The following is a 22,194-nucleotide window of genomic DNA, read 5'->3' as shown; positions in this document are numbered from 1 at the left end:
ATGTATTTATTGTGTTGTAATGTATTTCTATATCCTGTACACTCGGCCTCGCCGAAAATGAGGGTCTCCCTCATTGGTCCCCAAGTTGAAATAAAGGCTTGAAAATGTTTTGTTGTTTTGTCTGCCTGTCTGTTTGATTGTTTTTGTTTCTTTTCTGTTTCTCTGTAAAACCACCGTGGGTCCCCTGAAAGGCGCTATATACAAGCTTTTATTGCTTCCCTGTAATAAATTGCCCTGTCTGTGGCCTTAACCTGATTCAGCTGTGGTGTGTGGTGTGTCAGTATAAAGCCAGGTAAGAGGGCAGAGAGAGACTGGTCAGAGGGCTTAGACACACAGGCTTGTTTGTCAGGATGGAAAGACGCTCCTCTGCTCCTCTCCTGGCTCTGCTGCTGCTGCTGCTGGTTGGGGGCGTGAGGGCCTGTGGGCCTCTCCAGGAGCCTGGTGTGTTGTGCTCCATCACCAGAGACACCAGCAAAGATCTCTCTCACCGCAACCTCACCCAGGTGCCATTCCACCTGCCAACAGGCATACAAGCCCTGGATCTCTCCTCCAACAGCATCACTTCCCTGGAGGATGGACACCTGCACAGCCTGCCAGCCCTCTGCATCCTCAGCCTCAGCCACAACCGGCTCTGCTCCATCCCAGCCAACGGCTTCCAGGACAACGGCATGCTGCAGCTGCTCAATCTCTCCTCGAACACCCTGGCTGTCATCCCTGACCTGGGCTCCCTACCTCACCTCAGGGTCCTAGACCTGTCAGATAACCTGTATGAGTCTTACAGCCTGGGGCCGAGCTACAGGAGCCTTGAGAGTCTCTCCTCCCTCTCTCTTGGAAGTCCACAGGTAACGTCTATAAAGAAGGCTGATTTCTCTGCTCTACAATCAGCACCTCTAAAGACCCTGCAGCTGGGCTCTGGGGCCGAGATGGACCAATACCAACCTGGTTCTTTATCTCAACTGTCATCACTGCAAGAGCTGACCCTGAACATGGCCTTCTGTAAGACACCCAGAGTGCTGCAGGATATCCTGCACGACCTTCACAGTTCCAACGTGGTGAATTTGACCATAGTGAACCCGAACCTCTGCAACCTCTCAGTGGACCTGTTTGAGGAGCTAAGACATATGACAAACCTGAGAAAAATCACCTTCAGAGATTTTAAAATAAAAAGTAGTTTTGCGTCAAAGGTGCTGCGCAACATCATCCAATCTCCAATTGAAACGATATCCTTAATTAACACACCGTACTCAGAAGATACTCCAGAGGGTATCCAGATCAATGACATTCCAGGATTTAACAAAACTGCAAATGTCCGCACCTTCACATATGACAGCGTCAACAATGGTGTAAACCTGGTATCGGGTATAGGTATACCGACGATATCCATCAACAAACGTTTCGTGGCTTCTCTGGTTAAATTGAGGATCAAAGGGATTGGGATGAACTTGATGCTTTGCAATCTGATCTGCGACCTGCCACACCTCCAGGTGTTGGACCTCTCCAAAGAGTCCCTAACGAGCATAGGGCTATGGATTACATGTGCTGACAGACCCATATTCCCAGCTCTCACTGAACTCATCCTGAGAAAAAATAGGTTTTATGATCTCCGTGTTATTGCTAATCACACCAACCAGATGAGTCGTCTGACGTATCTAGATTTGAGTGCAAATAGAATCCTATTAGATGAAGAGATAGAGAAGAGACCATCTTGGCCCTCTCACCTCACACACCTGTCTCTGAGTGAGAACCCCTTAGGGAACACTGTGTTCAATCACCTCTCTCCTCACTTCAGAAGCATTAACCTCTCACAGACCAGGATAGGGAGCCTCAGCCAAGATAACATTTGGGTTCTGAAAGACCTTAAATCTCTTTTTCTGAGTTCTAACAAAATTATCAGTCTGCCTCCAAACCTCCACTCACTGTCCTTGGAAGAGCTACACCTGGACAACAACAACATCAACTCCCTCCACAAAGACTCATTCACAGGACTGCCCAGTCTGAGGAAATTCAAAGCAGGAAACAACCCTTTCACCTGTGACTGTGATCTGTACTGGTTTGTGACCGGTTTCAACAAATCTATACTGGTGGATTGGCCATCTGACTACAAGTGTTCCTCTCCTGCCAACTTGGCTGGAAGAGCTCTGAGTGACTTCCACCCAGGGAGGTTGTCATGTGACCCCTGGCTGCAGCTGGCTGTGACGCTGCCCACCGTCCTGTGTGCGTGTGCAGCTGTGGGGCTGTTGTTCTATGCTGTGGACGGAGCCTGGTATCTGCGTATGCTGTGGGTGTGGCTGCGGGTGAAGCGCCGGGGGCAGAGGGAGACGGAGCGACTGCTGCACGCCGCCCTCAGCTACCACGCCTTCATCTCCTACAGCCAGAGGGACAGCCACTGGGTGGACTCCCAGCTCATACCCCACCTGGAGGGGGCGCACTTCAACCTCTGTGTCCACCAGCGGGACTTTGTTCCCGGCCAGGGGATCATTGACAACATCATCAACTGTGTGGAGAAGAGCTACAAGACTCTGTTTGTGCTGTCTCAGAACTTTGTGCGTAGCGAGTGGTGCAACTACGAGCTGTTCTTTGCGCAGCACCGCGCCCTGTGCGAGTGGCAGGACTCGCTGGTGTTTGTGCTGCTGGAGCCCATCCCTGCCGACTCCCTGCCCAGGAAGTTCCTGCGTCTGCGGACGCTCCTACAGCAGCAGACCTACCTGGAGTGGCCGGCGGAGGAGCGGAAGCGCAGGGTGTTCTGGGCCAGCTTGAGGGCCATGCTGCACCCTGCAGACAGGAACGTGGTGCTGCAGAAAGTGGCTGGAGAGGTGGCTGACCTGTGTCTCCAACTCACACGCCCTGGACCCCCACCGGAGCTCATCTGATTGATAGTTTCTGCCTTGCTAACTTTTTATTGTTGGGCAATCATTATGCCTTTTTATTTCATATGAATGATGTTGGGCCTCTAAAATGTATGATTCATCTGGGAGGTTGGGTCTAACTGTACAAAGACGGAGAGGCTTGCACACACACACACACACACACACACACACACACACACACACACACACACACATACAATACTCAAACTTCAACTAGAGGTGTTTTAGTGATTGATGTCCACTCCAAGGACAAACTGACGTCTGTGTACATCCATTGTTTATAATTAGACTGGAATTCACTCCGCAAGGGACAGAGGCTAAGTATATCCTGGTTCAGAGGGTGACTATAGTGTACCTGTCCCCGCCCTGTCACTGTCAGGCAGCAAGGTCACTGCATGACAGAGACAACAGCACTGACATAACACACAGGCAACTACATGGAGATATACGTTATGATTGTTTGAAATTGTTGCATTGTATCATCATGTCTATGGAATTGCATGTCAAAGTTACAGTATAGCAACAATGTTATTCAAGAAAATGCTAAATCGTTACAGACATTTAAATTTTTTACATTTTTTGGCATTTAGCAGAGACATTTAGAAGACGCCTTTAATGGACCTATCGCTAAGCCGCGCCCCCTTTGAAAACTCGGACAAACAAACAAGGCTTCACTGACAGTGACTGACTGACCGACCGTGACTGAATGACATTAATGACTTACAATGGCGGGAGTTGGCAAATTTCTGATTTCTGATTTACCACAGCAAGTAATAGACATGTTTTTTAAAGATGAAAATAATATTTTGTCTTGAAGCTTTTCACCATCAGATATTAGATATTAGATATTAGTTGTTTGTCTGAGTTTTCTGCCTGTAGTGACTTTTGCTGTGATATGATTGGACAATTTCTATTTTGGGGCGTGGCTTAGAGATAGGTCCATAGTCTCTCCATCAGTCATCATAAGAAATAGTAATCTATGCCAAAATCAGGCAGTGACTAATGCAATCATAATTTGCTAACTGTTTCTCTGTCCCATGAGATGCACATCCCTTTTGATTACCTTGCATTGCTGGTCCTCAGCAATCAAATAAAAAATAAAATAAAAGAGAAGTTGGTGTCCAGAACTTTTTCTTTATTTGCCTTCTATCAATGCTATATAAACTGGGAACTATAAAACGTACTATTCAAGTTTGAACTTTTCAAACGTTCATAATACATAGACTTTTTATTTGTGATATTTGATGTCTGTTTTCGGTGATGCAATTCACCTGTGATGTGTCTCACATGAGTCAATATGCCAAATAGAAAAGTGACTATTTACATATTGTATTGTTTACATAACAGCAGCATTGGATAGCTAACAGTATACGCATATTCACAGAGCTTAAATGTACTTCATATATACTTCATATAAAAGGTACTACTTTTTTTATGCTGTGATTTGAAAGACGGACTGTCTTATAGACACACTCACTATACCATGCAAACAGCACAGGACAAGCAGCAGCAGCACCAGCTGCAACTGTACATCAAGAAAACAGTTCACATAAACAGGCACTCAGGTGAAGTCTAAGACAGCCATGTCTGCTGGTGTTCTGCACCCTGTTGTTTTGGGTTGACTGGCACCACTCAATAACCATCAGAGCCCAACAGACAGTTCTGTCTTCAAGACATAGACTAATTATTTTTCACTATGTCCCAGTCAGAGAGGGGCTGCCCCCCACAATAACCTATCTTTGTCTCCTTTCCTTCATGACAAGCAACTGAAAGGACTACTACTGTCAAGTCTTCCAGCTGTGACATCTGACACTCAGCACTTACTCAACATTACCTGTGCTGCAATGATCTCACCTTAACATTTTTACCTAGCTATCCTCACACTCCCAATCCTCCCCACTGCTTTTCTACCTCCCTAATAACCCTCTCTCTCTCCTTTATCCTTTACCCCTGACCCTCCTCCACTCGTCTTCCTCAGTGTTGTCATTGAAGCCCCGCCCCAAGGTTGTAAGGAGCTTTCCTACTGGCCACCACCAGCAGCATCAAACATCTTCTTCCTGCCATCCATTCCAGACATGGCCTCCACGTTTTTACGCCAGTCACCCACCTCCAAGTTCATATCCTAAGAGGGACAACCAAGATCACCACACCATACAACAGCAGACCAGATGGACCTTGTATATAGACCATTTATCATGAGGTAGAGTGTAATTACGGATCAGAGCAAAGACTTGCGGCTATTTCATATGCTTGTTTGTGTCAGCGGTTTTCAAGAAACTATGTGTATGTATTTATTAATAATAATATATCACAAGAATATTTTTTGCGTCTTTCACTTTGAAGTGATTTTACAAAAACGCTGTGTTACGGCAGAAAATGTGAAATACAATGAAATACATACACTCAGTTGGTGTCTCTATGCATGTCTGTTCTGTGTCTCTGTCTACTGTTTCTGTGTGTCTGTTCTGTGTCTCTGTCTACTGTTTCTCCCTGTTCCTACCTTCTCTTGTTTGTTTGTTTGCTTGTCCTCCTTCTTGACAGACTTGAGGTTAGACCTCAGGTCCATAGAGCCCTTGTGTTTGGTCCCCAGGAGGGCCCTCATCATCTCGTCTGCAGACACTCTAACCTTCCTCAGGGCTGGTTTCTTAAACTTCCCTCCAAGGTCCAACACCTTCAGCTTCAACTCATGGATCTAGATCGTAGATGCCATCATCACAAATCAATTAAACTTCAATGCCTTAAGACACTTATCATTGCAAAAAGAATATCAAAGCACTGGATGAGATTTTTTAAAAAGGAGCAGGAAAAGAGACTAAGAAGAAAGTGGCAAAAAAAAGAAAAGTAAAAACTTATGACGAATAGGTAGATTGATGAACAAATAGGAAAAGATGAATCACATTAACACATTTTTGTAATCAACTGACAACCCTAGTAATAATCATTGTAATTACCAATTGCTACACTGTTCCTACAGAAATGAAGATCTTCACCGTAACAAACTCAGGCCTTAACCTTCAACAATGAACGATGGGTAATAACAATACTTATCACTAGTAATTACACAGTAATACAAGTTACTCTCATGTAAAGTGGAAGACTTTCTTGTGCTTCAATACAATATGCAACTATCTACCACATGTTACCTGGTACTAATACAATGAAATAAACTATTGTTTTTATGTTATTATTGTATTATTGCTATTTTGCCATGTCATAGCCTAACCAACTAACTCTACTCTGGTGTTTTTAGGTGTCTGGGGAGGGGTGTTCTGGTGTATCTAGACGTGTTTGTTTAGGGTTGTGTGTGTGTGTGTGTGTGTGTGTGTGTGTGTGTGTGTGTGTGTGTGTGCGTGTGCGCGAGTGCGTATGTAAAAGCATACATACGTCTTTGTTGTTCTTGGTAACTTTGGCCTCAAAGTCATAGCGCTCTTCATCCACCACATCGAGCTTAGCATGGAGCTGCTTACACAGTTTCTAAACAACAACAACAACAACAGCAGATACACAACATCACTGCAAATGACAAAAAAAACCACTGTTTCCGCATAACATGTCAAACAGAACATGTCCACATTACACACCTTCTGAAATATAGTCCAAAACCTCCATGACTGAGATACAGGTTGTATCTACCTACAAAACCCTGGACAACTCCACACACACATGTTTTTTGTCAATCAGGTTTTGTGGTATACAGAAGGGTATCTTCTTCTATCTATCTATCTTTGGGGGGGGGGGGGGTGGTCTAAATATAGACATGTTATATCTAGCGATGGAGAGCGCCAATTGTTTATCCTACTCTCCTCTTCACTGGCTAATATTATGTCATGGCATATTATGTCTGTCACTCACTTGCAGATCCTCCATGGGTACGCCGGACATCTGCAGGGGCTGGACCTTCTCTCCCAGGTAGCGAACCTTCTCGTCATCCCTTGCCACGTTTTCTGCCTCCAGCATCTCCATAGCACGGGTCAGCAGAAGGATCTGAAGGGGGTGGGGGGGGGGGGCGTTTAGTACAAAATAAAGTGGCTGCACAAAGCAACACAAAGCAAAAACGTGACATCTTACGAGGCAGCCGTCTCTGTGACGTCCTGAGTCACAGACACACTAAGCAGGAATGTTTCAATGACATTGCTTCATACGAACCCTGGTGGAGGGTGAAGAGGGGAAGAGGTAAGGGTGGATGAGAAAGATGAATGAGAGAAGGGGAAAGTTGGAGGGGATGGGGGGAAGAGTGATAGTAGCGATGAGAACAAGGGGAAAATGAGAAAGGATAGGTTTGTATTTAAAACACCTGTGTCTGAGGACTGGGAGGGTATGAGTATAAGGCCAAGAATGTTCCTGGTCAGGTCAGGTGGTGTGAGGAAACTGTTCATGGAGCAGTGTGTCCTTTACCTGAGTGGGTAAAACATATCACATTGCCAAAGCCTTTACCTTCAGAGAGAGTCTGCGGGAGGCCGAGATCTTGGACTTGGGCTGGAAGTAAAATAAAAACAATAGAATGAAGTCCTAAAACTCAATATCAATAATAGCTCAAAGGATGTTACTGTACCAAAGTTCATTTCAATATCAATAATAGCTCAAAGGATGTTACTGTATCAAAGTTAATTTCAGTGTAATGTCTTTGTCAGCCTTTCTGCTTGTGGTTTTCAGGCAGTCGGAATGTTAGGATTGTTCTATAAATAGAGTGGGAATTCTACGCATGTTTTTGTTGTCGAACTAGGAATCTGTCAGATCGTAATGCTAATAATGCTTTAGCCATGTGACAAACCCTGGTGTGGTGACTATCCTTTTTACACACATAACTACAGCTAGTGTATCTGCTCCTTGCTGATGGGCGGCCTGCACCAGGATAGATAGGTCTAGGGCCTATCCCGCACTCAGCCTAGAGTCCCCCTCCCCACACACACACACACACACACACACACACACGCGCACACACACACACACACACACACACACACACACACACACACACACACACACACACACACACACACACACGCACAGGCCAATCCTACTGTCGAGGACAAGCAGCTGGAGCAGAGACCTAGAGTAATAAGTGTTTTATGTGGTATTTACCTAGCAACAACACTTTGTTTGGCTACAAAATGAAGCATCATCAATTATGCATTTTTGGTGAATAAAGTCACCCTCGGCACTAAATGAGTTAACCAGCAACCCTGTTGTTACAGTCACACAACCATCTGTAGGCTATACCATAACATTCTTGACGAGTTTGGAGTGTTTTCATAAACAGACAGGCTACACTACCTTGGCCTCCTTGGGGTTCATTGGCCTGGGGGCCTATAGGGAGACACAAACAGAAAGACAGTCATTACTATTAATTAATCTGCCTCTCACTCACACACACAAATGTGCATATTTCATATTATGATTACTGTCTGTAAAGTGAAAAACTTACAAAACTGCAACGGCCATTTGGGGAAGAAGGGAGAGAGAGAGAGAAGAACAAAATAAATATGTAGTGAGAGAGAGAAAGTGATTGAGAGAGATATACAGTATATCAGTAATCAATAGACATCAATTAACAGACTACTGAACTGAATAATTAGGAAAAACGTCAAACAACCACAAAATTCTCCCCATAAGACAAAATTAAAAGAATAAAACAGAACTTACTCATCAGCCATTGTGGAACCTTTGAGATAAAGAGATCTAGAGGTCTATATGTTCAGCTGTCCGAGAGATGAAGAGAGAGAACCTCATTAGACAAGATAACGGAGCAATAAACCTCAGCCTGGTGTGATCATAAATTAACTTTAACTAGCACCCATCACAGAACCAAACATAAACAAACAACAAACGGCAATAAAGCATCATGATTGATACTGCTAATATAACGGAATGTTCGGGTACCTGACTGTGCTGTGTTGCGCTGTAATATACTCTTTCCCACAGACTTTTGGACCGGAGTAGCTTTTATGCGGGAGCGCGGATACCGGACGGTAATTATAGCGTGCGGTCTATTAGGGTTTGGCGACACACCACGCGTAAAATACGTCCACCCTTCCGCGATCCGTTGTCACCATAAATCAGTCTGTCGCGTGGGTTCAAGGGGACATCTCTGCTTGTTAATTCAAACCCCCCGCCCCAAAGCATTACACAGACTCAAAGCCTGACAATAGCACCACTAATACATAACACAAAGTATTGCTTCATGAGATCAGAAGGCTTACATGAACAGCTGATTGCAACTCTAAACGCAGTTCATACATTAACTCATACATACCATTTTAATTGACTTAAAATAGCTTAGAATCACCTGTCCTTCTGTCTATGCATGTGTTTATTCATTTGTGTGTGTGTGTGTGTGTTTATTCATTTGTGTGTGTGTGTGTGTGTGTGTGTGTGTGTGTGTGTGTGTGCGCGTGTGTGTGTGTGTGTGTGTGTGTGTGTGTGTGTGTGGTGTAGTGTGCGCACCCCTCTCCGTCTTTGTACAGTTTGAGAAGAAGAACAGGCGGCATGTTTAGTCATATTGTTTGAGGTGTTCCACAGCAGATGTCTCCGTGCTATTTATTCAGTAACCTTTCTGCGCTATGTCTGTCTTCCACACAATGCTCCCTTCCTCCCACTGAGCGTCTGTGAGGGAGTGACACCCACCCAGCCCTAGACCATCAATCACATGAGACAGACTCACCATAAAAGACTTACAGTATATCTCCAGTCCACTCTCCAGTCCTCTCCCCACCCCAAGCAGACTCTTCGGTCCTCTGACTCCGGCCACAGAACTCTCTCCAGCCTCAGCCCTCTAAGCCTGTGTAACCCAGTTGAGGTGGTAAGCTCACTTCTTTCTCAAGTTTGAAAAAATAGCTGGTTAATATTTATTTCATTTTGATTAGTTTTTATACCTCTGGTATTTGAGGAGACAGTCATGTGTGTTGGCAAGTCAGAGGTAGCAAGTTCGAGACTCGGTGGGAGCAACTCAAATTGCGGGGGGGTTCGACAACTTGATGTCCGTCTCACCTGGCCCCACGTCTCCGGCCCTCTCATCAGTCTCATCAATCAGCACTATCCACAGCCCTTTTTCTTTTCAACCCCAGCCTTCTTCTCAGGACATCTCATCTTCCACAGCTTATTGGGCCTCAGCCTCCAGCTCCAGCCCTCTCTCCATCCCCAGTCCCAGCCACTTTCCCCAGCAACCCAAGCACTCACCCCCAGCTCCAGGCAAGTTCAGTCAGACCACAGTCCCGCAGTCTTCTGTCTGATCTGTGTTCCTGGAAGTAGTTAATCGTCACGGGTCACAGTCCTGACGTTACGACAGTAAATTATGATCTGTGCCTCAGGCCCAGGAAATCCAATGGCGTTGCAAGAAATATCTGTGGTGTAGTGTAGTCACTAGGTGGCCAGAAAGGACAACATATGCAGCTACTTATAAACTAGCTATTTGTTCTTGTTTCAGAAGTTTGGGGTAGGCTAAGTTCAGAGACAAAAGTTAAGAATTGGTTATCAAAATTGCATTTGTGGTAAGAAACGTTTCTGTTAAGGCATGATTGTGAATCCTCTCTGTGCACCAATGAAACTCATTAACCTGGCATGTTGCTGTGTTTCATTAAAGTTGTCATACTCATTGAGGCTGAATAAAATGCATGCAGCTGTTTTAGAGTCGGTGTGAGTTCAGCCCCTCCCGCTCCTGGCAACTGCCATGAATCGTCCAGTTCATCTGTCTTGTTCCATTTTGAGTCCTGCATCCTTTTCTAACTCCCTTGTCCCTTGTCATGTTAAACATTTCAAGACTGGATGTCAGCAGGTAGTGATGTCATTGTCTTTTGACAGGTGGTGCTACTCCTCCGAGAGGTGTGCAGGTCTCTCCACAGACCAGAGGAACACAGCCTCTGGACCTGACATGAGACCATCTAGATTAGATTGAATTGGGTTCCTTATCTCATCAAATCTCCATTTAACCACTGGATTCAATCATTCAAGTAAGAGCTTCTCCGGGCCCTCCAATAGGCTGTAGCTCTGTAGCTTTAATGTATTGGGACCAGGGACAGAACACTCACCGTAACCTTGGTAAGGGGGAACCATGGGGAGGAGGGGGCTGAGAGCAAGGCTCCTAGGATGGTCAGAATATCTGTGTGTTCAGTGACTCACTCCCCTAAAATACCAACCTTCCCTCTCACCCCCCCCCCCCCCCCCCCCCCCCAGTGTACACTAAGCAAGTGACAAGCTCAAGACAATTCAGAGAAACTCAGCTGACAAAGGGTTTGCTGTATGCTTCTATTTTAGGGTTAGCCCTAAACACACACACACACACACACACACACACACACACACACACACACACACACACACATGTACATACACACACACCTTCTATAGTAATGTTTTGTCCTTTTATTAGTATATTCATTTATAATATATTTTCTCTGTCTGATCTTGCCCTCTCAATGTGGAATGCGTTCACACCTCTGATGGTAGTTCCACTATTCAGCGCCACGCCTCTACAAAATTCATCATCCCCCAAATGGGAACAGGTTCTACAGCTCCCCATAGGAGGCTAGACATAGACGGATGATTCAGGGTTGTTTCCATCCGTCCCTTATATTACATAATCGTCCTGTATTATGAGACGGGTGTAAGTGCTTTTGTTATTTTATCTTGCAATAAAGCACTTCAAACCATGTGTATCATTGTATTGGATTCCCCCAAAAGTCATTGCATCGCCAGGGGGAGAAGATGTAGGACTTGCGGTTCATCTCTTATTTCTCCACATAGAAGGGGGCAACTCTAGTTGGGAGCAATGGGAGGTGGGTATTGGGTAAGGTTCTTTTTGGTTTTCTTACGGCCTGTGAGGCAGCCTATTTTTTTGTATACAACCCTTTATATAGAAAGGTGTTGTGAATGGTAGCAGCTCGCATCAGATTCAAGAGCCTGGTGCTCGCCTACCGGGCGGCAAAGGGAACAGTAGGAACATGCAAGCAATGGTCAGCACCAACACCTGCCTGTGTTCTTCACTCTTCCACCTCTGCTGGCCTACTGGCACCACCGCCTCTACGTGGATGCAGCTGTCGCACTACCCGGTCACGGCTTTTCTCTGTCCTGGTTGTCGACTGAAGACCCATCTAGTTAGGCTACACCTTAACTGTCCCTCCTGAGACCTCTCCATTCCCTCTACCCCCCTGTACAGTTTCAAAATCATTTAATATTTTTTTTTTATTACTGATGGAGAGATGATTAGATTAGATTCAACTTTATTGTCATCGCAGAGTACAAGTAGGCCTACTATACAACGAAATGCAGTTTAGCATCCAACCAAAAGTGCAATTAGTGATAAAAGAGCGCGACATAAATAGAACAAGAATGGTAGTGATAGGTAAATGCAATATACAGTATGTGCAGAGGTAGTGTACTGTAAACATCTGTTACCTATAGGGGTATATACAATTATGGCTATGTACAGTTAGGTAGCTAGTACAGTGAGGTAGTTTATGTGCAGTATCTAATGTGCAGAAGTATAAAAGAAGCTATATCAGGAGACATGTGCAATGTGCAATACAGTATGTGCAAAGGTAGTAATGTAAACATCAGTAGTGAATGAATGAATGAATGAATGAATGGTCTTTATTGTCATTGCTACAGTACAGGTACCAAACAACGAAATTTAGGAGGGGTGGCTCCCCTGGTGTTAGGAAAGAAAAAAAAAACTTTAAAAAAACACTTTAAAAAAAACACAAGAAGGGAAGGAGCTGGTTTACATACATAAAGGCTATGTACACTATCCACTATACTATACTGTACAGATAGACGACTAGGGTTGTCATATTGCACATAGTGTTATTGCACATTTATTTAAAGTGTCGCTGTTTGCAGGCTTGAAATGTACATATTTGTGCCTCAGCACTACACCTGATTTTTTCAGTCCAGCAGCTGCCATCAATCCGTCCAGACTGTCCAGGGCCCAGAACCTAGGTCTTTGCTGTGTTCATGGACGGCCCTGGGGTAGAAGCTGTTCTTCAGTCTGTTTGTCCTTGCGGCCATGGTCCTGAACCGCCTTTTCGAGGGCAGCCGGGTAAAGTGTTCGTACCCAGGGTGGGTTGGGTCCCTGGAGATCTTGGAGGCCTTCCTGAGACAGCGTGTGTTGTACAGCTCTTCCAGAGAGAGGAGGGGGGCGCCGGTGATCTTCTGGGCTGTTCTCACGACTCTCTGTAGCGCATTTCTCTCCGCGGTAGTGCAAAGGTTATAGAGTGAGCACATTAACTAGGAATGTACAGCCAACAAAGTAATGTCATTGTCATCATAGTATTGTCATTTTCATTGTTATAGCCATAGTATCCATGGGGGGGGGGGGCAATAGTTCAGCGGGGTCTGTGGAAGTGGTGATTGTTTATCAGTGATAGCTCTGCTGGTACGGGACCTGAGGATCCTGTACTTCCTGAGTATAGAAGGTAGGGGGTCAAACAGTCCGTGGTTGGGGTGCGAGGTGTCCTTGATGATGTTTGCACTATGGAGCTATTTTAGTGCCATCCGAAATTGAATTGTATTTGACAGATCGAATTGAATATGAGCACAAATTGAATTGTATTTCACAGATCTGAATTGTATTTGACAGATTTAATTGAATCTGAGCACAAACTGAATTGTATTTGACAAATTGAATTGTATTCAATTCAGTTTTCATTATTTTAATTCAGTTTTCAAATTCAGTTTCTCTAAATACAATTCGGTTTTTCTCAAAATACAATTCAGTTCTCAAAATACAATTCAGTTTTACTCAAAATACAATTCAGTTTTTCTCAAAATACAATTCAGTTTTAGAGGCACTCATCCGGGGACTCTGGGCTAGGTAGAATAATAGAGCACCGATTCTAACTCCCATCCCTCCCATCCGAATTCATAAGAGCAACGCATCCGGGTACTTTGCTCTCCCGTCATGTCCACGCCCCTTTTTGTGTGATAGAAGTGTAGAAGTTTGACTGGCGGTCAATGGAAATTTCTGGTCTGGAAAACTGTAGTGCTTTTTAGATATTAGGAGCCCAAATCCGATGGCTAGTTAGGCAAACTATTATATAGTGTCGTTGCCGATCAATGATCGGCGTTGTTATATAGAGAAAATTGATGAAATAGGGGTTGATTCATCAGAGCAGTCATACGTCATCTCCCTGTCATCAGGGATTTGTAGTTCTTTATTTGATTTGCCGTGTAAATCACCAGATGAGTGTTTTCTTAAGATAGGATAATGAATAAATCTGTTCAATGGGCATTTGCCAAAGTAGGGTTAGGGTTAGGGTGATTACTGTTAATCAGTATTTAGCCTGTATGGTGTATATGAAGATGTTATAGCTAGCTAGCTACGATTTATCATGAAAATAATGAACAGCAAGCTAGATCCAAAACTAGGGCCGGTGGAGGAGGGCAAGTGTCACATTGGACAGACTACCAAACAGAAAAATAAAGTATCTTAACTCAGGGCTCTCAAGTCTCACGCATTGGGCGTGAGACACACGCATTTCAACCCGTTCACGCGCTCACACGCCGCGTGTGTCTTGCCCAATGCGTGAGACTTGAGATTTATTGAATAGAACAATCAAACTTGGCGACGTACAAAAATAATCCATAAGCGATCAAAACCAGAAAAATAACAAACAATGCGTATAGAATATGCGTATAATGCGGTCAACAAAAATAGTCCTACATCGCTCCCCTCTCGCTCCACTACCGCCATGCAAGATGCGCAGGTGCTTACCTTGCAATATCACCCCCCATAACCATATTACTTCTCAATACGGTGATCAAGGCAATAAACAAACAATCAAAGTAAACTCACAATAAACCCATTAGCCTGTTATACTAAATAGGCTACCCCCCTAAAACACCTCAGGACTTTGGGTCGGGTGGTTCATCCACATGGATGGAGGCAGACAGAAAGGACACACATTCATTGCCTATTTCATAAATGTTCTCCATATAACGACGTCGATCATTGATCGGCAACGACACTAGGCCTATATAATTGTTTGCCTGACTGGCCATCGGATTTGAGATCCTAATATCTAAAAAGCGATACAGTTTTCTTATTTTATCGGATTAAAGTAGCAAAGACCACACATTTACATTGACTGACAGTCAAACTTCTACACTTCTAGCACCCAACAGGGGACGTGATCGTTCTGATGACAGGGAGATGACGTGTAACTGCTCTGGAGACAGACTGAAAGGACACACATTGCCTATTTCATTACTTTTCTCCATATAACGACGTCGGATGGGAGTTAGAATCGGTGCTCTATTATTCTACCTAGCCCAGAGTCCCCGGATGAGTGCCTCTAAAACTGAATTGTATTTTGAGAAAAACTGAATTGTATTTTGAGAACTGAATTGTATTTTGAGAAAAAACGAATTGTATTTAGAGAAACTGAATTAGAAAACTGAATTAAAATAATGAAAACTGAATTGAATACAATTCAATCTGTCAAATACAATTCAGTTTGTGCTCAGATTCAATTCAATCTGTCAAATACAATTCAGATCTATCAAATACAATTCAATTTGTGCTCATATTCAATTCAATCTGTCAAATACAATTCAATTTCTGATGGCACTAAAATAGCTCCATAGCCCTTGTGCCTCAGTACAATTAAGTGGTGTGTGATCATCGCTCCAGGTTTGGGATCCAGTTGGTACATATATTTGTGACCGAGTTGCGAGCCTGAAAGAGAAGACCTTCCACTAGAATGTGGATGGATGATGCGATGGATGATGCTCTCACACAACAACAAAAACTTTTGAGAAAAACCTTCACTCAGGGACAACCTCGGGGGAGGGGCTAGACATTCTGAGACAATCCATTAATTTGAGCAGGTTTATATTGTGCTCTGCAGATCATTATAATAAACATATTTCCAGTTCCAAACCTATACAACAAAATGCGACCTTTCGTACATTTTATTCGTCAAATTATTAGTTTTTAACCAAAAGGTTAATGATCAATAAAGACATTTAAAACTAAAACAAGACCTGGTAAAACTATCTCCAGTGCAGTGGCAGAAGGCATAGATCAAACATTTCAGAAAGGCAACAAAAACTAAAACCACACAAATAAAGTGCGGCATAACATCAAAAGCAAGCCTTACCAATACATTTTATACATTCATTATTCTCACTGCACCTGTCTGTGAACAAAAAACCCGACATGTTTCAAGATGTTTGTCTATATGATATTACATCAGGCCCAAACAGTTTAGACCCGGATGACAGCACACAGCTGGTGGGGTGAAGGGTTGAGGGTGAATCCTACAGCTGGTGTGAGGTCCAGCATCTCCTCTGTTACCCCGGGTGGAGGAGTGAAACGAAAGTGTTGCAGGAGGGAGGTGAAGAAGAGGAAGAGCTCCATCCTGGCCAGACCCTCCCCCAGACACACCCTACGACCTATGAGAGACAGACAGAGAGACACCAAAGAGATGAGAAATAAGAAAGGCTACTATAACTGATCTAATCCATTCTCATACATCAAACTAATGTGTAGTGAACAAGGTAAAGTACCTGCAGAGAAGGGCATGAAGGCATCCCTCTTGATGAATCTACCTTCCTCATCCAGGAAGTGAGCAGGGTTAAAGGTGTGGGGGGTCTCCCATTCGCTCTTGTCTTCCAGGACGGATTTCAGTAAAGGAAACACAGTCGTCCCCTGGAGGCCACAGAGAGAATCACAGAGATCTTATGTTCAGAGTCAAAGTAATTAGCACCGGGAATTTCCCACAAGAGTATTTTCAAAGTGATTCAAAATGTTATAATATCATGCATGCTGGGACCCCTCTACTGATTCGTTCAAAAGGTCACTTTGCACGTTTATAACAGTCCACTCCAGTTGTCCACACCAGAATCAGGGTTATACCAGCAATTTAAAAAAAAAAATCAGATTTTTCAGAAAGAAAACATATTACACCACCTAACTATCTGACCTTCTTAATGAAGTATCCCTGGAAGATCACATCTTTGCTGGTGACATGGGGGAGAGACATGGGTAGAATATTGGCCAGTCTCTGGGTCTCATGGATGACTGCATCAGTGTAGGGCAGGTTCTTCCTGTCTTGGACCAGGACCTGACGACTTCCTATGACACTGCTGATCTCTTCTTGGACCTGGTCTGAAGGAACAGGGGGGGTTCTGTTAGACCTCAGTGAAAGGTCAACTTGGATGTTAACCAAAGATCTGAAAACTTACATTCTGTGACCTGCGATTGATATCAACAAGTTGCCAATTTTCATCGTCTTTGTATCTTACGTCACTATACAGGTCTAAAGGTGTGTTTTGTCAGGTGTGTGTGTGTGTGTGTGAGTTTGTGTGTGTACCCTGTATGTGGGGATACTTGGCCATAAGCAGAAGTCCCCAACGCAGGGTTGTTCCTGTAGTGTCAGTTCCAGCACTAAACAGGCTGGACACAGAAGATACGAGGTTCTCCTTGTGATAGTGAGAGTTCATATTGCCTGATTCCTTGAACAAACAAAAACACAGATAATAATGCAACAGTAAAGTTGAAAACAGTTTACTGTATGAGGATCTGATAAGAAGACAAAATCTTTCTAGTTTAAAATATGCATAGTTGAGTGTGCTACAGTATATTGTATTGTATAAAGTGTTGCGTTTAAAGAGAAACACAATCTTCTCTTCACAAGTCTCTAGTCATGGATAATAAGTGAGCTGAAAAAAAAGAAAATTCCAACTGGGAATTGCAAATACATACAGTACATCACACAGGCCCAAATTAGAGTGATGTTTTTTGTTGTTTTATCGATGCAATAATACCTCCAGGTTCTGCTTTTGGGAGAGGAATGAGTCCACAAAGCCTCTGCACATCTGAGGGTTCAGAGTGTCCTTCAGGCCTCTGATCAACTCACTCATTTGATTCTGATTAGCTTCCTTATTCTTCATGAAACGTCTCCTGTTCTTCAGAAACTTGCCCAATAGTGGGAACATGTTGTATAGCTATATCCCCATACAAAAAGATACACATGGATACAATGTTATTTGCTGGTAGGCCTTATAATCATCACAAGTCAGTTATCATTCCCTCCCTGCAAGTGAGGAACAAAGTGTACATTGGTAGGGGACATATTTGTCTGATAAACATTTTGTCATTGTTATTCTTGTGACTATCAGTCACACTGTCTGGGCAGATTAACACACTTGACAACCCCAACCTGATAGACAATGAAAACCTCTACTAGAAACCTGACATTGGCTAGACAACGGACACATTTAAATGACCAGACCGAGCAATCTAAAGCAGTTCCTGGCCTTGGTGTTCCTCAGGTCAAGCGATCTAAAGCCAGACCAGACCAGTTCCTGTCTTTGTGTTCCTCAGGTCAAGCGATCTAAAGCCAGACCAGACCAGTTCCTGGCCTTTGTATTTCCTTTTCCACCTTTGTGTCTCTAAGAGAAAGTGGGGGTCAATCTCCCCATAACCTCTTCATAATTTGCATCACAGCTAGCGTCATGTGACCCCCTCCCCACTTTTCTGAGGACGTCTGACTGTCAGACCTTGTCTGTCATGTGTGTAAACTGTTCTCCTTTTGCAAAAGACAATTAAATACATTTTCTATGCATTTGAAGAAACCAGGCTACCTTCATCTAATTTGTATTTAGACTACTTGAATAATTCCATTACAACATCATGATGAGAGATTACCAGTATCGAGGGAGAACCTCCAAGTCTGATGTTGTCATTAGCTCTGTTCACCATTGCTGTAAACTGTGGGTCATTGTATTCAAACCTGCTTCCATACACAATAGCTGAGATGATATTGGAGACAGCGTAATTCACTGGCTCAGTTGTGTCAAAGGCTTTACCTAAAATGAAAGGGCAACAACAGAAAATAAATGAATCAAACTGTGAATACAGTATATTAATTTACTGTTACTTTTTTCTGCATGTCTCTTACCCTCATGTTTCTCAAACACTTCAATCAGGTATTGAATCTCTTCTATGATCTTGTCCTCACTCCCTTTCTTTCCCATCCCAAAGTCCCTCAGATTTGTCAGGGCAAAGATCCTCATCTCTTTCCATGAGTCACCATTGGAAAACATAATACCTACAGAAGTAATTTCAGAAACACTTAAGTTGTGTGTGTGTGTGTGTGTGTGTGGGGGGGGGGGGGGGTGGTTGGGCACAAATTGATGAGCTACAGTAAATACGCACAATTGTAATTTTTTACTTATAGGATTTGCAGGTTCATCTCTCCTTTTATATACAGTTTAGTTTCTTCTTTATATCTAACATATTAGGCAAAGACTAGGGCTGGTTGTTTATACTATAGAATAAGCCAGGACAGACCATTGATAAGAATGCAAATGGTAAACCAGAGCACCATTAAGTTTTCCTTACCATGCCCTTCGTTTAGGTCATAGAACACAGGGAGGATCTCTCTGTCCCCAAACTCCTCAGCATGGTTGACCAGTGCCTGCTTGACAGTCTTGTATCCTGCCAGGACGACTACTTTGTTGGGTCCAAAGTGAATTGTGAACACTGACCCATATTTCTTGGACAGCTGTTGAACATAAAACGAGACCATGGGTCAGAGTTACTGTAATGACATATAATTTTCTTTTATTTCAGAAAAATGTGTGTGAATGGCATTATGAAGTTGATTATTCTATAGTTGTATTATTGTGTTTATTGTTCACCTGCCATTGACATTAGTCACTTGCATGATGTAAATAAGGTTTGGCAATCATTCAAAAAGTGAGGAGTGTGGAAAATGTGGAGAAAAATGTCCTAGGATTAGAGGCAGAGGATTGTATTTTGGAGTGGCAGTAGGACGCTTTAGCAGCTGATGCAGAGGAGGCGTAGTTGAAGAGGAGAGTGATAAAAGTTTAGGTCATCAGGGAGGCAGGTTTTTCTCCATTTCCTCTCAGCTGCCCTGAGCTCTATTCTACAAACGTAATGTAGAGTTTCAGAGAGCCAAGGAATGCATGGGGAGGATCATGCTGGCTTCAAGATCAGTGGACAGAGGGAGTTGAAAAATGAGGAGAGAGCGGACAGGAGGGTTGCTGAGGGATGCTGAATCGGCGGATAGAAGCGAGAAGGATTCAACAGAGGGTAGGGAGGATAAGACAGAGGAAGAGAGAGCGGTGGGGGAGAGGGTATGTACGTTGCGACGAGAAGCTACAGTGTGGGTAGAGATTAACTGGGAAGGGGTGGATTTGAAGGGAAGGGAGAAGGATACAAAGTGATGATCTAACATAAATAACACTAATCAACTGAACATGTACAATGAAAACATCAACAGAGAAACTTCCTCTACAAACAGCCTTCACAATGTCTCTCACCTCACAGAGAGTCCTGTAGGGCCTCTTGAGATCCAGCAGGAGCATGTTACCAAGCAGGGGCAGTGGCCTGGGTCCTGGAGGCTCCTTCCCCTGTCCCTGAGAGCTGGAACTGGAGGAGAGGAGGTAGAGTACCAGCAGAAACAGTACAACCCCCAGCAGTGTGACTGAGCAGGGAGCCACTAGAGCCATGCTTCTTGTTGTGTCCTTACACAACAATAAACCCCAGAGAAAGACCTGCACTATGAGGTTCACTTTTTTAATTCACCTTTTATACAGGAGGGACAGCCTCAGGGGAGGAGCTAAGCATTCTGAGACCAATCTTCTCACTCAGGTAGGTTTATACCCAGTGCTCTACAGATCATTATAATAACCTTCCAGTTCCAAATCAATAAGTAACTTTTTAAATACTTTTTTAACACTGTATTTGTTGAGAAAAAGTAAATGATCAATTGTCTTATCAAAGGTAAAAGCAGGTAAAAGCAAGTATTCAAAATAACAGCACAGCTGGAGCGTTTAGCCGTGTGTTATTGAAAAGCGTATTAACATTGACATGGTACTACTTTTTACGGTTATCATTTGTAAATGTAGGGTTATTGGGAAAAAACTAATATTTTCTAGAATGCCTCTTCAGCCAATCAGAATTGTGTTTTCAACAAAGCTGTTGAAAATAGTCAAAAAACTTGACTATAATGAAGAACTGCACAGAGTAATAGGTGGTCTGTTATAACCTCAGACTAAATTGTCTGGCTTTTCTTATTCTTTTTCTTCTACAAATAATTGCTTAACCTTAGTTTCAAGTTTCAAGTTGACTGTTTACATCCCATTATACAAGTCGAAGAGAGTAACATTCTTAGGCTTTAGTTCCTCAACATTGGAGCAACAAGAGAAATGAAGTGGTGGTAGTTTTAATGACAAATAAGGCAATAAAGCAAGATAAATAATGTGGCAATAGTTAAGAGACTCATTGAGCAACACAAGTAGTAAAAGAAAATATAGAAATAGCATGAGTATTGCACTCGGTGGCAGTGGGTGTAAGAGGTAGTATTGAGTATTTTGAGAAAAACTGAATTGTATTTTGAGAACTGAATTGTATTTTGAGTAAAACTGAATTGTATTTAGAGAACTGAATTGTATTGTGAGAAAAAACGAATTGTATTTAGAGAAACTGAATTTGAAAACGGAATGAAAATAATGAAAACTGAATTGAATACAATTCAATCTGTCGAATACAATTCAGTTTGTGCTCAGATTCAATTCAATCTGTCAAATACAATTCAGATCTGTGAAATACAATTCCATTTTTTTGGCACTAAAATAGCTCCATAAGGATGGTCTCAATGGTGCTGCAGTAGAAATTGGTCAGGATCCTAGGAGACAGATGGGTTTTCTTCAGTCTCCTCAGGAAGTATAGGCGCTGCTACCAAGGAAGAGGTGTTAATAATAATAATAATAATAATAATTATAATACTTATAATACTTATAATACTATTACTACTACTACTACTACTACTACTACTACTACTACTACTACTACTACTACTACTACTACTACTACTACTACTACTACTACTACTACTACTACTAATAATAATAATAATAATAATAATACTACTACTACTACTACTACTACTACTACTACTACTACTACTACTACTACTACTACTACTACTACTACTACTACTACTACTACTACTACTACTACTACTAATAATAATAATAATAATAATAATAATAACTTTTTATTTGTATAGCGCTTTTCCTGCAAATGTTGCAGCTAAGAGTCCAAGAGAGGTCCACTTACTTAGACTGTACATACATGTATTTGTTTCAAGTCACTTTGGATAAAAGACACCTGCTAAATTGCCGGAAATGTAAATGTAAAGGTAGTTGAACTGTGACGATAGACATCATAAAATAATACATAATTAAATAAAAAATTATGATTATATAACGATCGGAGCACTTTGAGCTGCAACGTTTGAATGAAAAGCGCTATACAAATAAAGTTATTATTATTATTATTATTATTCATTAGCTGTGA

At 42.8% G+C, this 22,194-nt stretch overlaps 3 protein-coding genes across 3 annotated transcripts; 1 reads left to right on the top strand and 2 right to left on the bottom strand.

Moving 5' to 3' along the window:
- Window positions 1-350: 350 nt before the first annotated feature.
- On the top strand, window positions 351-2,870 carry LOC308165424 (toll-like receptor 6; the record flags this gene model as incomplete). The annotated part of the gene is made up of 1 exon (XM_080539580.1): window positions 351-2,870. One exon carries the CDS (start codon window positions 351-353, stop codon window positions 2,868-2,870), a length of 2,520 nt encoding a protein of 839 aa, XP_080395706.1.
- A 2,017-nt stretch (window positions 2,871-4,887) lies between these two features.
- Window positions 4,888-8,168, bottom strand: tnni1c (troponin I, skeletal, slow c; the record flags this gene model as incomplete). Its single annotated transcript, XM_080539107.1, has 6 exons — window positions 8,142-8,168; window positions 7,302-7,343; window positions 6,720-6,851; window positions 6,252-6,341; window positions 5,368-5,559; window positions 4,888-4,989 (listed from the first exon to the last, which is right to left on the bottom strand). Exons 1-6 carry the CDS (start codon window positions 8,160-8,162, stop codon window positions 4,888-4,890), a joined length of 579 nt encoding a protein of 192 aa, XP_080395233.1. The 5' UTR covers window positions 8,163-8,168.
- A 7,900-nt stretch (window positions 8,169-16,068) lies between these two features.
- LOC308165423 (cytochrome P450 2K1-like) lies at window positions 16,069-20,342 on the bottom strand (the record flags this gene model as incomplete). Its single annotated transcript, XM_080539579.1, has 9 exons — window positions 16,069-16,256; window positions 16,371-16,512; window positions 16,787-16,971; window positions 17,177-17,318; window positions 17,631-17,810; window positions 18,514-18,674; window positions 18,767-18,916; window positions 19,210-19,372; window positions 20,154-20,342. The coding sequence occupies 9 exons, from the start codon at window positions 20,340-20,342 to the stop codon at window positions 16,069-16,071; spliced, it is 1,500 nt and encodes a 499-aa protein (XP_080395705.1).
- Between the last annotated feature and the right edge of the window lie 1,852 nt (window positions 20,343-22,194).

Source organism: Nansenia antarctica (assembly GCF_963989245.1).
Source record: "Nansenia antarctica genome assembly, chromosome: 9".
Classification (NCBI taxonomy): Eukaryota; Metazoa; Chordata; class Actinopteri; order Argentiniformes; family Microstomatidae; genus Nansenia; species Nansenia antarctica.
The sequence above is the reverse complement of the archived record's forward strand: the minus strand, read 5'-3'. Positions and strand labels throughout refer to the sequence as shown.